Source organism: Phocoena sinus, chromosome 8 (assembly GCF_008692025.1).
Source record: "Phocoena sinus isolate mPhoSin1 chromosome 8, mPhoSin1.pri, whole genome shotgun sequence".
Taxonomy (NCBI): Eukaryota; Metazoa; Chordata; class Mammalia; order Artiodactyla; family Phocoenidae; genus Phocoena; species Phocoena sinus.
The window spans coordinates 30969587-30986923 of NC_045770.1; the positions used below are offsets into that span (position 1 = coordinate 30969587).

The 17337-nt window shown below is 35.8% G+C and overlaps 1 protein-coding gene across 3 annotated transcripts in view; it reads right to left on the reverse strand.

The window, feature by feature from the left end:
• LOC116758197 (glutamate carboxypeptidase 2) overlaps positions 1-17337 on the reverse strand; it is a 187026-nt gene that overhangs the window by 22345 nt on the left and 147344 nt on the right. For all 3 annotated transcript variants that reach the window (XM_032640984.1, XM_032640982.1, XM_032640983.1), the window contains 5 exons: positions 15933-16058; positions 14956-15142; positions 11778-11871; positions 637-735; positions 271-356 (listed from right to left, as the gene is read on the reverse strand). In XM_032640984.1, coding sequence (XP_032496875.1) covers positions 271-356; positions 637-735; positions 11778-11871; positions 14956-15142; positions 15933-16058 — 592 coding nt within the window. The remainder of the gene's footprint in view (positions 1-270; positions 357-636; positions 736-11777; positions 11872-14955; positions 15143-15932; positions 16059-17337) is intronic.

The following is a 17337-nucleotide window of genomic DNA, read 5'->3' on the forward strand; positions in this document are numbered from 1 at the left end:
TGATCTTCCTCTCTTGGTCCTTTAATTGAAGCATGCATAGTCTATCAACAACCTCGGTCATCTGACCAATCTAGTTCCAACATTTAGTTTCTTCACAACATGCATCACAATGTAAAATTACCTCCTATTGATCTATTTTGTGTTTATGTGAGTTCCATTAGGACAAAAAGTTGCTTTGCTTTGTTCACCTTACATTCCCCAGAGCTCAGAGCAGTACCTGGCACCGAAAAATTGCCCGATCGATATTTGCTGAACAAATGATCAATTTACCTGGCTCCACTGCCCCTCTGAGAGTTCCAATCACATTGTAAATTCTTTTCACTTTATTGTTGGAATGGATGTGCATCTTGACTCTTCTAATGCAAAAATAAAGGACACAGACTAAAAATACTGGTTAACAGCTTGCCACCCACAATTTTTAAATCTGACATTGTTTTGAATATTTCTAAAGGCACACAGGCAATAACTGCATGGACCAATTGTCCAATTGTAAGGATATATGTGTATTCCCCTTTTCAACCTGTTGTTATATCTCCTGCTGGTAGTAGATTTTACTTTTCAGTCATCCTCTGTAATTGTTTTTTGAAAAAGCTTTCCTCCCCCTAAAGAGAGTTATTATAAAAAGAGTCTCTTAACTTGGTAGAGAAGTTTCCAGTAAATCCAGGTCCAACATTGTAGGGCACGTGGAGGCTTCCTTTCCAGCTGTGATCTGGTGGTGCTGGTGCACCCATTTTTCTGTTGAACACAAAAAATATTATTAGCTGAAGGAAACCTTTGAAGTTATAAGTTAAAATGTCCTTGAACTTGTTTTCTTGAGTGCCTGCTCATAATAGCTTCTATGAGTCATGGTAGTACAAAGTGCTTTGCATAAGGATATGCCATTTAACTCAATACACCTCTTATGAGGTGGTTCTGCTATTACTCCCCACTTCAAAGATAAGGAGGGTGAGGCTTAGAGAGATTAGGTAACATGCCCAAAGTCAAGCCGCTGATTAGTGGTACAATCGAGATTCAAACACTTGGTAAGAATTTGGACTCTGTGTTACCAGTTTCCAACAGTAAATCATGTGAAAAGTGCTCTCAAGAACATGCTCTGAAGAAACAGCATGTGTCAAACTCTTTGGAATTTCCCATTATGTTATTTCTCCCACTGATAAATACATTCCCAAATACATGTATGGTCATCCTTTACAAAGTACTTTTGCACTCATCTATTAGGGAGGGAGGAAGGGCAAAGGAAGGGATGTCACTTCAACCAACAGCCCCTCAAAGCTTTATACACTATTTATTTTTTAATTCAAAGGGTGGAAGATTCAGGTGGACCAGCCCATATATGCCACTAGCTGTGGTTATCTCTCACCAGGTGATTGAGAAAAATAATATGATAATATCTGTGGAATGGTGAGGTTCTTCCTGTTTCATTTCAGCATATCTTCCTTTACTGTTTAAGAGCATGGATTGACTTATTCTTGATTTGGGCATGGAAACCAAATGTACTTTTGCTACCTAGAAGCAGATAGAAGAAGATGGCTCCGGACAAACTTAAGAGAGTGAAAAACATCAGTCTGTCTTTTATGCCTCAATCTCTGGTCCACACACCTGCATGCACCCTATGATTTACAGTGAAACATTTTCTGTAGTTTCCTCCTTTTTTCTGTGCCTGCACACAGGTACTTATTCCCTGCCTACTAATTTGAGGTAATGTGAACAGCTCAACTTGACCTATAATATATTATATGTGCAAAACTACATCAATATGATTATCTTCTCATGGAAAACTAAGTATAAATAATATTTTGTTTTAAAATGCTCTATCAGAGAGTAAATATTTACTCTTTTATTTTCCTATATCATGAGGGAGTTTGTTTAATAAAGATAATTTCATGTAATATACTATATAATTTATTTATCTATATACAATAAAATTTCACATGAAAAGCATCAAGTAAAATGAAGGGGCATTATACATTGTTAAATATCATAATGAATAGTCAAAATAGCAGAGTATTATGTATACAAAAAATGGTAGAAGCCAAGTGAAGAATATACATATACTTGATTATACATAAAATATTTTTATAGTACTATATTGCAGACTAATAATATTGATTGCCTTTGGGATGGAAATGGGTAGGAGGGAAACTTTTTATTGTATACCCCTTTGAATTTTGAACTGTGTAAATGTATTTCCTTTTCAAAATAAAAATATGGAAAACAAAACAAGGTGCAAATTCATCAGGAAGTCAATTACATATTATAAGGAAGGTAATGAAGAGTCCATATTCCCAGAAAATAATAAAATATAAAGCCAAGATTACAGTGCCCCCACAAGGACAAGAAAATATCGCACATCTATGGAGAACAGAGGTTTTAGTCACTAAATTTCACTGGGATAATTAATCAGGGATATAATTTTCTTTAGGTCCTTCTTTCACTCTACAAATAAAAAATAAATTCTGTGAAAATTAAAAGGTAGGATATTTAAATTTCAGATCATAGAAATTTCAGAAAATATAATATTGGAAATGTCTTTGAAAGGATTTGATAGATCATAGATGCTCAATAAGTATCTATAAACAACACTGAATTTAAAAATCTATATTGTGTAGCATATTAAACTTTATTTGTCCATTTAGCAAAGATTTATTCTCTATAATGCTCAAGGTACTGTATTGTACTCACTAAGGAATACAAATATGTACAAGACATGGTCATTCTACCAAAGAGTTTATAAGTCAGAAAAAGATAGATATAAAACAGAGCATGATATATGATAGATAAAGTTCTGAAGAACAAAACAGAGCTTGATTCCCCTTGTGGGATCAGAAATAATTTTCTTTCTACAGGAGGTTTCACTTATCTGGATTTTTAAAGAATGAGTAAGATGTGGGCAGGGAAGATGGAGGTAAAGAGCATTCCAGGAACAATGTATGATATAAACAGGCACGAAGGCCAAAGAGTCAGAGCAAAAGTAAGACATGGTGATTAATCTTGTTGGGGTATAAGATGATAAGGATATCATAACAGAGAAGCTTGAAAAGTAGTGAGAATTTGCTTCTGAGAAGATGCACTTTACCCTATTCATCCTGATGAGTACAATTAAAGTCCCTGGACTATAAATACATAAAAAATAAACATAAGACTCTGAAAGGTGGAGAAAAGAAAATAAACCAGCTCAGGACCTCAGGGTGCAAGAAATGACAAAGTGGTGAGTTCCTTGGGTTTTCATATGGGCTCTCATATCTCAGACATAGAGCTGAAGAAGCTGGCAAGCCAAAAAGGCCAAGTGGCTCATATGAAACATGTTACCCAACAAAAGCCTTGATAATACAGGAAAATAATACATACTTGAATATGTATAATAATAATACAATACAATACATATAATATAATATATAATATTATACAATATAATATATTATATATAATATATATAATATATTGTATATATAATAATATATATTATAATATATAATATAATATAATACGTATAAAAATAATACATACTTGAATACGTATACATATTCAAGTGCACCTAGGACAATTTTCAGGATAGACCATATATTAGGCTATAAAAAAACTCAATAAATTTAAAAGGCTGAAATCATATCATCTCTTTATTAATCATACAAACCTTTTACTAACCAGCTATAGTATAAGAATTTAGTAAGCAAGGATTCTTCAATATATGCAAATCAAGCAATATGATACACCATATTAACAAATTAAAGAATAAAACCCATATGATCATCTCAATAGATGCAGAAAAACCTTTGGACAAAATTCAACACCCATTTATACTAAAAACTCTCCAGAAAGTAGGCATAGAGGGAAACTACCTCAACATATAAAGGCCATATATGACAAACCCACAGCAAACATCATTCTCAATGGTAAAAAACTGAAAGCATTGCCTCTAAGATCAGGAACAAAATAAGGAGGTCCACTCTCACCACTATTATTCAACATAGTTTTGGAAGTCCTAGCTATGGCAATCAGAGAAGAAAAAGAAATAAAAGGAATACGAATTGGAAAAGAAGCAAAACTGTCACTGTTTGCAGATGACGTGATACTATACATAGAAAATCCTAAAGATGCCATCAGAAAACTACTAGAGCTCATCAATGAATTTGGTAAAGTTGCACAATACAAAATTAATGCACAGAAATCTTTTGCATTCCTATACACTAACAATGAAAGATCAGAAAGAGAAATTAAGGAAACAATCCCATTTACTACTGCATCAAAAATAATAAAATACTTAGGAATAAACCTAGCTAAGGAGGCAAACGACCAGTACTCAGAAAACTATAAAACACTGATGAAAGAAATCAAAGATGACACAAACAGATGAGAGATATACCATGTTCTTAGATTAGAAGAATAAATATTGTGAAAATGACTATACTACCCAAAGCAATCTACAGATTCATTGCAATAACTATCAAATTACCAATGGCATTTTTCAAAGAATTAGAACAAAAATTTTACAGTTGTATGAAAACACAAAGACTCCGAATAGCCAAAGAAATCTTGAGAAAGAAAAACGGAGCTGGAGGAATCAGGTTCCCTGACTTCAGACTATACTACAAAGCTACAGTAATCAAAACAGTAAGGTACTAGCCCAAAAACAGAAATATAGATCAATGGAACAGGAAAGAAAGCCCAGAGATAAACCCATGTACTTATGGTCATCTAATCTATAACAAAGGAGGCAAGAATGCACTATGGAGAAAATACAGCCTCTTCAATAAGTGGTGCTGGGAAAACTGGACAGCCACATGTAAAAGAATGAAATTAGAACACTCCTTAACACCATACACAACAATAAACTCAAATGAATTAAAGGCCTAAGTGTAAGACAGGACACTATAAAACTCTCAGAGGAAAACACAGGAAAACATAAATCACAGCACCCACTTCCTAGAGTAATGAAAATAAAAACAAAAATAAACAAATGGGACTGAACTGCACTTAAAAGCTTTTGCACAGCAAAGGAAATCATAAACAAGACCAAAAGACAACCCTCAGAATTGGAGAAAATATTTGCAAATGAAGCAACTGACAAAGGATTAATCTCCAAAATATACAAACAGCTCATGCAGCTCAATATCAAAAAAACAAACAACCCAATCCAAAAATACATGGAAAACCTAAGTAGACGTTTCTCCAAAGAAGATATACAGATTGCCAACAAACACATGAAAAGACTCTCAACATCACTAATCATTAGAGAAATGCAAATCAAAACTACAATGAGATATCACCTCACACTGGTCAGAATGGCCATCATCGAAAAGTCTACAAATGATAAATGCTGAAGAGGGTGTGGAGAAAAGGGAACCCTCTTGCACTGTTGGTGGGAATGTAAATTGATACAGCCACTATGGAGAACAGTATGGACGTTCCTTAAAAAACTAAAATTAGAACTACCATATGACCCAGCAATCCCACTACTAGACACATATGCTGAGAAAACCATAATTCCAAAAAACATATACACCCCAATGTTTATTCTTTTTTTCTTTTCTTTTCTTTTCTTTTTTTCTTTTCGTGGTATGCGGGCCTCTCACTGTTGTGGCCTCTCCTGTTGCGGAGCACAGGCTCGGGATGTGCAGGCTCAGCGGCCATGGCTCATGGGCCCAGCCACTCCACGGCATGTGGGATCTTCCCGGACCAGTGGCATGAACCCGTGTCCCCTGCATCAGCAGGCGGACTCTTAACCACTGCGCCACCAGGGAAGCACCCCAATGTTTATTGCAGCACTATTTACAACTGCCAGGACATGAAGCAACCTAATGTCTATCAACAGATGAATGGATAAAGAAGATGTGGTACATATATACAATGGAATATTACTCAGCTGTAAAAAGGAATGAAAATGGGGCATTTGCAGAGATGTGCATGGACCTAGAGTCTGTCATACAGAGTGAAGTAAGTCAGAAAGAGAAAGACAAATATCATATATTAATGCATATCCAGAAAATGGAATCCAGAAAAATGGTACCAATGAACCCATTTGCAGGGCAGCAATAGAGAGGGTGACATAGAGAATTGGCGGTGGACACATTGGGGGAAGGGGAGGGTGGGATGAACTGGGAGATTAGGATTGTCATATATACAGTACAATGTGTAAAATAGACTGCTAGTGGGAACCTGCTGTACAGCACAGGGAGCTCAGCTCGGTGCTCTGTGATGACCTAGATGGGTGGGGATGGGGGGATGGTGGGAGGGAGGTCCAAGAGGGAAGGGATATGGGGATATACATATACATATAGCTGATTCACTTTGCTGTACAGCAGAAACTAACACAACATTGTAAAGCAATTATACTCCAATTTAAAAAAAAAGAGAGACAAAGAAGAAAAAGAAGACAGCAGTGTTCTAAGAATAGCCATGTATGGATGCTGACTGCCACCATCATTAATAAATGATTCTGAACTGAAGCCAAATAATTAATTTGAGAGTAATTTATGATAATGTGTTGCTAGGCAATTAAACTTCTGAGGAAAAAAATAACAGAAAAAAATTGGGAAAATTTGCAAATATATGAAAATTAAACAACTGACCCTAAATAACCAATGGCTCATAGAAAAAAATCACAAGAGTAAATAGAAAATACTTTGAGATGGGGGCTTCGCTGGTGGCGCAGTGGTTGAGAGTCCGCCTGCCGACGCAGGGGACACAGGTTCATGCCCCAGTCCCGGAAGATCTCACATGCCGCGGAGTGGCTGGGCCTGTGAGCCATGGCCACTGAGCCTGCACATCCAGAGTCTGTGCTCCGCAACGGGAGAGGCCACACAATGAGAGGCCCGTGTACCACACACACACAAAAAAACTTTGAGATGAATAAAAATGAAGACATAAGACACCAAAAGTTATGAGATGCAGTTAAAACAGTGTTTAGAAGGAAATACATAGCTGTAAACACCTATATTAAAAAAGTAGAAAGCTATCAAATCAATAAACTAATCTTCCATCCAAAGAAACTCAACAATGAAAAGAAAGCTAAATTCATATAAGCATAAGAAAGGCAATAATAAAGACTGGAGCAAAAATAACAAAATAGAATCTAGAAAAAAAGATAAAGAAAAATGAATGAAAGCAAAAGTTGGTTCTTTGAAAAGATCCACAAAATTGACAATCATTAGCTAGACTGACCAAGAAAAAAAGGGGAGAAGACTGAAAATCAGGAACAAAAGAGGGAATACTACTATTGACTTTACAGAAATAAAAAGGATTATAAGGGAACACTATAAACAGTTATATACCAACAAATTAACCTCAATGAAATGAATTCCTGAAAAGATATAAACTACCAAAACTGAAGAAAGAGAAAATGTAAGTAGGCTATAACAAGTAATCAAAACTTCTCAGAGGGTTTCCCTGGTGGCGCAGTGGTTGAGAGTCTGCCTGCCGATGCAGGGGACACGGGTTCGTGCCCCAGTCCGGGAAGATCCCACAGGCAGTGAGCCATTCAGCAGTGAGCCATGGCCGCTGAGCCTGCGCGTCCGGAGCCTGTGCTCCACAACGGGAGAGGCCACAACAGTGAGAGGCCCGCCTACCGCAAAAAACCAAAACAAAACAAAAAAAACTCTGAAAGAGACGCCCATATGGCTTCACTGCTGAATGCTAGCAATCAGTAAAGAATAAACACCAATCCTTCACATGCTCTTTAGAAAAACAGAAGGAACATTTCTAAAGTTACCCTATGCGACAAACATTACCATGACACCAAAGTCAGATAATAGAAATCACAGGGAAACTAAAGATAAATGTGAATATTGACAACAAAAATCATTAATAAAAATACTAGAAAACCAAATTCAACAGCATTTTGAAAGGATTATACACCATGACCGAGTGAGATTTATTCCATGAATGCAAGACTGATACCACATACAAAAATCGAAAAGTGTAATATACCACATTAACAGGCTAAAGAAAAACCACATGATCAGAAAAATTGATGCAGAAAACAAACAACCACAGCAACAATAAAACACTGGGGAAAATTCAACATCCATTCATGATGAAAATTATCAGAAAACTAGAAATATTGAAAGAAAATACAAGACAAACCTGAAATATTTTGTGACGTCAGAATACAAGTGCTTATAAAAGGATTGGAAGAACTGTATTTTTTTTATATTGCTGGTAGGATGTAAAAGGATAAAACCACTATGGAAAAGGTTTGTCAGATTCTTAAAAAAGTAAACATGCTATTATCATATGACCCGGCAATTGCACTCCAGAGAAATGAGAACTTACGTTGACACACAAATCTGTACATGATTATCTGTAGCAGCTTTATTCATAATAGCTACAAACTAGTTGTTCTTTGAATGGTGAAACAAACTGTGATGCCAAATACAATGGAACGCTCCTCAGTATTAAAAAGAAAAAAAACTATATATACAACAACTTGAACAAATCTCCAGAGAATTATGCTGAGTGAAGAAAAATCCCACAAGGGTATACATTTATATAACATTCTTGAGATGATGAAATTATAGAAATGGTGAACAGATTAGTAGCTGCTAGGAGTTAAGGTCAGAGGGTATGGATGGAGGGGGACAGGAAAGGAGTGGGTGTGGCTAAAAGGGCCACGTAAGGGATCCTGGTGATGATGGAAATGTTTTGTGTCATGAGTATAAAAAGAAATATATCAGTATCTTGGTTGTGATATTGTACTATACTTTGCAAGATGTTACCATTGGGGAAAGCTGGATAAATGGCCTAGAGGGACTCTTTAGTACTACTTACAGTTGCATGTGAATCACAATTATCTCAAAATAATGAGTTTAATTCTTAAAAATTAGGAACAAGCTAGATGGGCAGAAAATGATGTGCTAGAATTTCGTGGTTTGTCATGTAGCCTCTATTTAGCTGTGAGCTTCTATACTATATTTTGAGGGCCCTGAGAACAAAGTCTATATATAAATCATACTTTTATCACAGTGCTTGACAAAAAGAGGCCATTCCATAAGTGTACCTTGAGTGGACAGGCTGTAGGAAGCCATTAAAGGTCTTCTGAGCAGAGACACAAGAATGAGACAGTGCCTTGACAAAGAGATGCCTCCTAAATGCTTGTGCTGTTGAATAGAGAATAAGTGATGCTCAACAAAGCTGTCTGTTACATCAGACATGAATTTGGGTCCCAGATCTATCACATACTCTCTGAACTTTGATTTCTTTATTTGTAAAATTAGTTATCACAATACTAACTCATGCAGTTGTTTTATGGGCTAATTGGTAAACAGTATGTAATCATTTAGCAAAAAGTAAGTGCTAGAATATAATTAGCACTCTATGCATGTTAGATGCTATTATCATTGTCTTTATTATTATTGTCGTTGCTGTCATTATAATCCTGATAGTTACTCAGGGAGACAAAAAGAAACCACGTAACCACATTCCCTTCAGTACAGATTCAAAAAAGAATAAGAAAGAACATACACCCTGTTCCCCTTTTCTCCCACCTAGGTAAACACAATTTTCTTTTTTCTATAATTCACATTTCATCAACTTTTTATTAAAGTTCTCGGCATACCTGGGCCATTATATACCTTTATGTCTCTCCTCTTCTTCTCAAATACTTGTTAAGAAACTTTCATTTTATGATATATCCAATTTGTAAAATACTGTCTATTCTAATTAATACATAATGTTACACTGCTAACCATTTGTGGGAATATGAGAACTGACTATAATGAATACGTAGCACACTCCCTAGATAATTATGCAGAGGGAGTAAATACACCCAATTAAATTCACAAACAAATTACATGTTCTTAAAATGTTTTATGACTAAATTCCAGTCTAGAACATTTCACTATACCTTAGAAGGTATGGATGGTAAAACAGAAATTATCTTATTGCTTTTAGTATACACAGATCATCTTCTCCTTCCAAATACATTTTTAATACATTTCTGTACTACCAAAATTCATTTTTAATCATGGTGTTTTGAATGCAAAATATACTTCCATAGAATTTATGTTATTTAATGGTGATTGCATTTACAAAATGACTTACTAAAGCTGACTTAAATACATTTGGTAATTTTTTTGATCAAGTATTAATAATTCTACTACCCAGGTAGGGCATAGCCAAATTCAACTAGTTTACCAGAGCAGTCAAATGGTAGACATGGTTAAATAAACCTCACGTCCAATTCTGTATAATCCTTCCTTCTTTCCTTCCATGCGCTCTTTTTCTAACTACAAAGATAATACAGGTTTACTTTTTAAAACTTATAATTTAGGGATTATTTTATATATATATATATTTGAAATCTACTTTTTCTATTTAATAGTATAGCATAAGCATGTACCAACATTGTTAAATACTCTTGTACAACATATATTTTAATGGCTTCATGTACTGTCATAGACAGTAATATATTTAACTACTTATCAATTATTGAAGATTTGTGTTGTTTACAATTTTCCACTATCACAGGTAAAGCTACAATCACGTTCATCTTTTAAATATAATGAATATTTAGACTTTATATTTACACAAACACATAGTCCGTGGTGCCCTCAAAAGTTGTGCCCCATCCTGAATCTTAACCCATGTGGTAAAGCTAAGAGCTCAAAAGAAAAAAAGACCAGGGTGCTTGCTATTCCTTAATCTGCCCTTAAATTGGACAGACACCTCCAATTCTCTGATGACAGCCTCCTCACCTGTAAAAATGAGGGCACTGAACTAGGTCATAAATAAGTTTTCTTATACATTCTAGAATAAAATGATTAAGAATGCCTTAAACTCAAAGAAGAAAAGGGACTAACTGGCCGGATGCTTTGATCTCCAGTGATTCTACTTTCAGAGAAGTCAGTGCTCTCTCCCCTCCTCAAGGATAATGGAGAAGAAGGGACATGCAGATGGGAGAAAGCAGGACAGGAAAGAGGAAAGAGCTCCAATGTCAGGTTAAACAATAACAACTTTGGAGAAGCTTCAATAGTGAAAGCAGAGGAAGAAGTGGAATGGATAAAGATGAAAATCAATGGAAGATGCTTTCAAAGGGCATTATTCCAGGTCCACCAAGAAGAAGACAATAAGAGGTTTCAATAAGTAAGAGATTTATTAGAGGAAAGGCGTGTGAAGGAAATAGCAAGGGAGCTAAGAGAGGCTGAGAAAGCCATCAGACTGCAATGCAGGTCAGAAATTGGGTAAAAGAGAAAACGAAGAAAGAAGAGTGCTGGTGGCAGAATCCCTTGATAGCAAGGCTGTCAGGGAGTCCTGAGCCAGAGTCTCCCATCAGAGGAGTCCCATGCCTCCCAGTAATGGGCCTCATTTAGTACCCTTGCTGCATTTAGTTACTGACTGGGAGCATCTATGGGAAACATGGCCTTGATACAAACAGGGTGATGGATTTCAAAACACAGTGGAGCACCTTATCAATGACACTCCCCACAGTTGATGATCTGAAAGACTCACTTTCATGGCTGTCACACACTGGATACCAGTATTTAAAGCAAATCCCAGGTTAGAACCACTGTTCTATAAAATGGTGATAAAATTGTACGCTTATTTGATTTTCTGCCAACACACAAAAGAATAGACACTATCTGATTCCATTTATATCAAGTTCAAAACCAAACTAATCAATGATGATAGATATCAGAAAGTGGTTGCTTCTAGGGGGGTAGGGTAAAAATTGAGCACAGAAAATTTCAGTATCAAATAATGAAGATAAAAACATGAAAGTTGAAGATTGCCAGTAAAGAGAATTACCCAAATAGCCATCTGTTTGTTTCTTACAAACTTACTCTAGGAGCTTCTGTGCATCATAGTATCCAATTGGATGAACAGGAATACTTGGAAGACCGACAGCCTCTGCGATTTCACGTCTATAAGCATATTCTGAAAAAAAGTTGAACATACTTCTAATAAAAATGGAGTCCCTTTCAAAATGTTCTCTGTAAATCAGATTAAACACATTCTTAAATTGCATCTGCTAGAACTGTTACAATTAGAAAGACAGACAGTTTCAAATGTTAGCGAAAATGTGGAGCAACTGAAACTCTCATACATTCTTGTAAGAGTGTATAATTAGAGAGTCACTTTAAATAACTTCTTTGAAAAGTAATGTTATACAGAATTATGCCCTATGGCAGAACAATTACACTCCTAGGTATTTACCCAAGAAAGATGGAAACATATGTCCACAAAAAGACCTGCACAGAATTGCTCATAGCAGCTGAATCTAGGTAGCCCATATGGGACACAGTCCAGCTGTTTGTAAATCGGAAAATGAATAAGCAATTTGTAGAACAGTCCCATAATAGAATTCTACTCAGCAAGTAAAGGGAAGAAACTATTAACACACACAATAACGTGACTAATCACTAATCACGTGAGTGAGAGCAGCAAGGCAAATGATGAGGGAAAATCATAAATTTTTCTATGACCGGAAAATCAAACTAAGAAAGGAAAAAAATAATATGCCCGCTTTGTGGTAGGCCTTTCCCAATGTGCAATGTGCATCTGTATTGTACATTAACCAGGCCTCCTGAAACAGGAGGATGTAATCAACCTTTAACAAAAATGGCTGCTTTATTCAGACAGCAACGTTGTAGTTTTAAGGTTATTTTAATTTCTTTTCCATCCCATACAGAGAGCTGTATTGACCAAAACATCTTTGATCAACTTTATGTAGAATGCTAACCTGTCAATATAACACAGAAATTCTTTGTCTCAGAAATGTATAAAATTGCATCTCTAACTCCTGACCAATGGAACAGTTCTCAGAGCTTCTGCAAATCTGTTCCCTGGGTTATAGTCCTCAGTTTGACTCAGATAAAATTCTCTTTTCTTTCTTCTTAGCTTGACTGTTATTTGATTTTCCACCAACACACAAAAGAATAGTTACTATCTGATTCCATTTATATGAAGTTCAAAACCAAACTAATCAATGATGACAGATATCAGGAAGTGGTTGCTCCTAGGGGGATATGGTAAAAATTGACCAGAAAGGGGCACCAGAGAACTTTCTGGAGTCATAGAAATGTCCTATATCTTATTTTGAGTGATATAGATACATGCAATTTAAAAAATTTATTGAATTAACTCAAGACCTGTGCGTTTTGTTACATGTAAACTCCACCTCAAAATAAAAACACATTTTCTGTCATTTCTTCAGATTTAAGAAAAATAAGAGCTATTTTTCAATTTTTTTCTTCAAACTTTAAATTATAAGAGCTTTAGGGGATTGTAAAAGCTATTCTTTTTATAGTAAAATGACATAATAATACGTTACATGGGATTTGTTTTAAAGTTCTTTAGGGTAATAATGCAAAAGGAAACATGAAGAGATAAAATAAGATTGACAGAGTGGTGATAATTTTCTCTATTTTTTTGTATGTTAAAACTATTCCATAATAAAAACTAAAATTAAAAGGAAAAGAAAAAAAATAGGGCACAAAAGGGAATTCAACAAATGCAAGCCTCACAGGGATAACATGATTTTTCTTTCTACAATGTCATCTTTTAATTTGAGGATAATAAACAGAAATACTCCAGTTAATCTTATTTTATGTTCACATGTTTTTTGTGGGGTTTTTTTGTGGTATGCGGGCCTCTCACTGCTGTGGCCTCTCCCGTTGTGGAGCACAGGCTCCGGACGCGCAGGCTCAGCGGCCATGGCTCACAGGCCCAGCCCCTCCGCGGCATGTGGGATCTTCCCGGACCGGGGCACGAACCTGTGTCCCCTGCATCAGCAGGAGGTACAATTTTAACTTTATATAACCAACAGAGCTTGGGAGAAGTTGCATTTTTCAAAACTTGGGAATAAAAAGGCTAAGTAAGTAAAGTTCAGGTAGACATGTGATTTTATTATAGGATAATATGTGTTGCTTAAAAAAAATCTATGATAATGTACTATATTCCAAGAAGATTTACGAAGACAAAATGCATAAACTTTAAAGGAGTTTACAATTTGATAGAAAAACCAGATGAAATATAAATATGGAAATGCCATGGATACTTGGTAACCTATTTTATCCAAGGTACACACCTTAGTTAGTTTTAAACCACACAAATTAAGTGATCACAGATTTTTGTAAATGTCATCAACTAGCTGAGTACATTCAAAATAAATTAGCTCCCTTTGTTAATGATCTACTGTTTTACAGCAGAGCATTTCAGCATAAGACAAACATGTGGACTCTGGAGCCAGACCATCTGAATTTGAATCCCTACTCCTCATTTAGTGGTGTGATGGTCTAGGGCAGAGTTTGCTTACTTCTAGTCGCTCTTCCCTCCTCTGTCAAGTAGAGATAATAACACAACAAAGCTTATAGGGTTGTTAATGCATGTAAGAGCTAGCATTTAGGAAATACTCCTTGAAAGTGATCACTATTATCTTTATACAGCAATGATACAATAAGCATTTTCTAGGCTCTAAATTCTAAATGTCATTTCAGGGATTTATAGAACTTCTTTTGTTCTACTATCCCTTATCTACAACTAGAAATTTTTAAAACTGTGAAATCCATTAATTGGGGGGAATTTACTTGTCAACAAAACATGATCTGATGTAAACTAATTTGGAAGCAAGATCTGACTTGAGCAGACAGACTATTTATATTACTTACATTCCTCTGCTTAATATGATTATTCATACATTTTACTGCAAAAATATTTACATGCTTGCTTCCCATTTTATGCTCCAGCCTCCTATGTGAATGTTATGCCAGAAATGGTATATGCACCATATTACTTTTAAATATCTGAAAATGTCTGCATTTCAAAACCTATCAGACCCAAGGATTCCAAATAAGGGATAAGGGACCCGAACCAACAATTTTCTAAGTTCAAATTCCTTTATTCTTAGATACAAAGAGAACGAGAAAAAGACATACTTTATCTATGTGTCAAAGGAAATCCTTTAGTAAAATCACTTTACAATGTTAAGGTTTTTGTGATGATTAAGGCCTGGTCACTCACCATTTGCCGGGTAGCCAGGTGTGAGAGGGTCTCCTGCACCATTAAGATTTAAGATATTTCCACGCTGAACACCACCTCCAGGAAGATTCCAACCACCTGGATAGGACTCCACCCCGGGAGCAAAGTAATCAGCAGGATCTGAGTACAAAATGATCCCTTTGGCCCCAGCCAGCTGGGCATTTTTAACCTGGAATAGACAGTCTTTCTTATTTTAGGTTGGTAACTCAAAATTACTCTTAAATAAGTAGCTAAACCTTATCTTCAATCTTTTATCCTTAGACTTAAAACAAGGGACATCTCAGAGAGTTGGCTTTTTCTTTTTCCTACTGCAAGCTCTAAAAATGAGTTTCCAAGGCTGAATCAGCCCTCAGAGCAGCAGATTTTAAAAATGTACATATTAGTGGTAGTGAGTATGTGCTACTTCCTTCCTCTAGTCTAGAAGCACAATAAGCAAGTAGACTCCACAGACTAGACTCCCATTTCTTCTATGGTTGAGAGGGAATATTTCTGAAATTTAGCTTCCCACAAAAGAGGAAAAAATATTAGCAAATCAAGCCAAATTAAGTGATAGTAACTTTCAAAACTGCTGTGTATAAATTGGTTTCTCTCGTTACCTATAATAAGAATTAATACTAAAATTTAACTTAGTAAATATTTTCAAAGGTAACATTTAAAACAAAGATACTGAAGGTTAACAACAAATCAAATGCATGCTTCTTTGTAGACCACAGGCATAATGTGTAGGTATGGACAAAACCTGTTCTGTTTCCCTGAACTTCTACCCTGGCCGAATTCAAATGACCCAGTTTAAAACCCCTGTATATAAGCTAGAAAATGTATCTTCCCTATTAGGTGGGCTGGTACAGAGTATGAGAAGATCACAGTCCTCCAAAAGTTTTAAGGATGTGGTTCTACCCATGTAAGATACAATATAACTTTTTATTTTTGTGGAAAAGAAAAAAAGATTATTTTTTTACCTTATTTCCTCTGAAAATTTTCCCATATCTGGCAATCAGAATCTTCCCAGAGCAATTAATTTTCATGTCCCGCTCTAGTTTAAAGAAGTCTTCAGTTCGTGCGTAGTTAACATAGACTAGGTCACCCTGTTGAGATCACGGATGACTTACTACAAGTAAGATTTAATAAAAGAGGTTTTTCTGCGTGAAGACTGTTTCACATCTTTGAAAGAGGTAAGAGACAAGAGTATGCAAGAGGGTCAGAAAAGCATGAGCCTCAGGTAAGAGATTCAACAGAGAAATGAACTTGAATTAAGAAGGCAATTACCTGGGTAGAGACTTATGAGTTAACTATTAAGTTCTGTTTAGTTTAAGTCTCCTGTAAAGTGACCATAAAACTATAGAAGTGTTCGTCAGAAAAATGCACATAAATATACACACTGCAATTTGGCAGGGGTCAGATATCCGAGGTGAAAAAGCCCTAGATGAGAGCTGTATTCTCTTTGAAGTATATTCACAATGGGTCTTCACACCACCAGGTAAAAAAGAAATGTCAGGTAATACTGCTTTACGGGTCTGGCTTCAGGATTAGGTGAGAGTATTCTAACATCTCGGAGTATCAACATTATCATTTGTAAAATGGCCTGTTAGATTAGATCAGTGTTCTTCACACATTTTTTTTGCTCACCTACTCCCTAGATTATTTTTGAAGAGAAATGTTTCCCTCCTTTATTTTTTATTATTATTTTTTGGATTTTTAAAAACATCTTTATTGGAGTATAATTGCTTTACAATGGTGTGTTAGTTTCTGCTGTATAACAAAGCGAATCAGCTATAGGTATACATATATCCCCATATCCCCTCCCTCTTGCATCTCCCTCCCACCTTCCCTATCCCAACCCTCTAGGTGGTCACAAAGCACTGAGCTGATCTCCCTGTGCTATGCGGCTGCTTCCCACTAGCCATCTATTTTACCTTTGGTAGTGTATATATGTCCATGCCACTCTCTCACGTCGTCCCAGGTTACCCTTCCCCCTCCCTGTGTCCTCAAGTCCATTCTCTACGTCTTTGTCTTTATTCCTGTCCTACCCCTAGGTTCTTCAAAACCACTTTTTAAAAAAATTTTTAGATTCCATATATATGTGTTAGCATACAGTATTTGTTTTTCTCTTTCTGACTTACTTCACTCTGTATGACAGTTTCTAGGTCCATCCACCTCACTACAAATAACTCAATTTCATTTCTTTTTATGGCTAATATTATATTGTATATATGTGCCACATCTTCTTCACCCATTCATCTGATGATGGACACTTAGTTTGCTTCCATGTCCTGGCTATTATAAACAGTGCTTCAGTGAACATTGTGATACATGTCTATTTTTGAATTATGGTTTTCTCAGGGTATATATGCCCAGTAGTGGGAT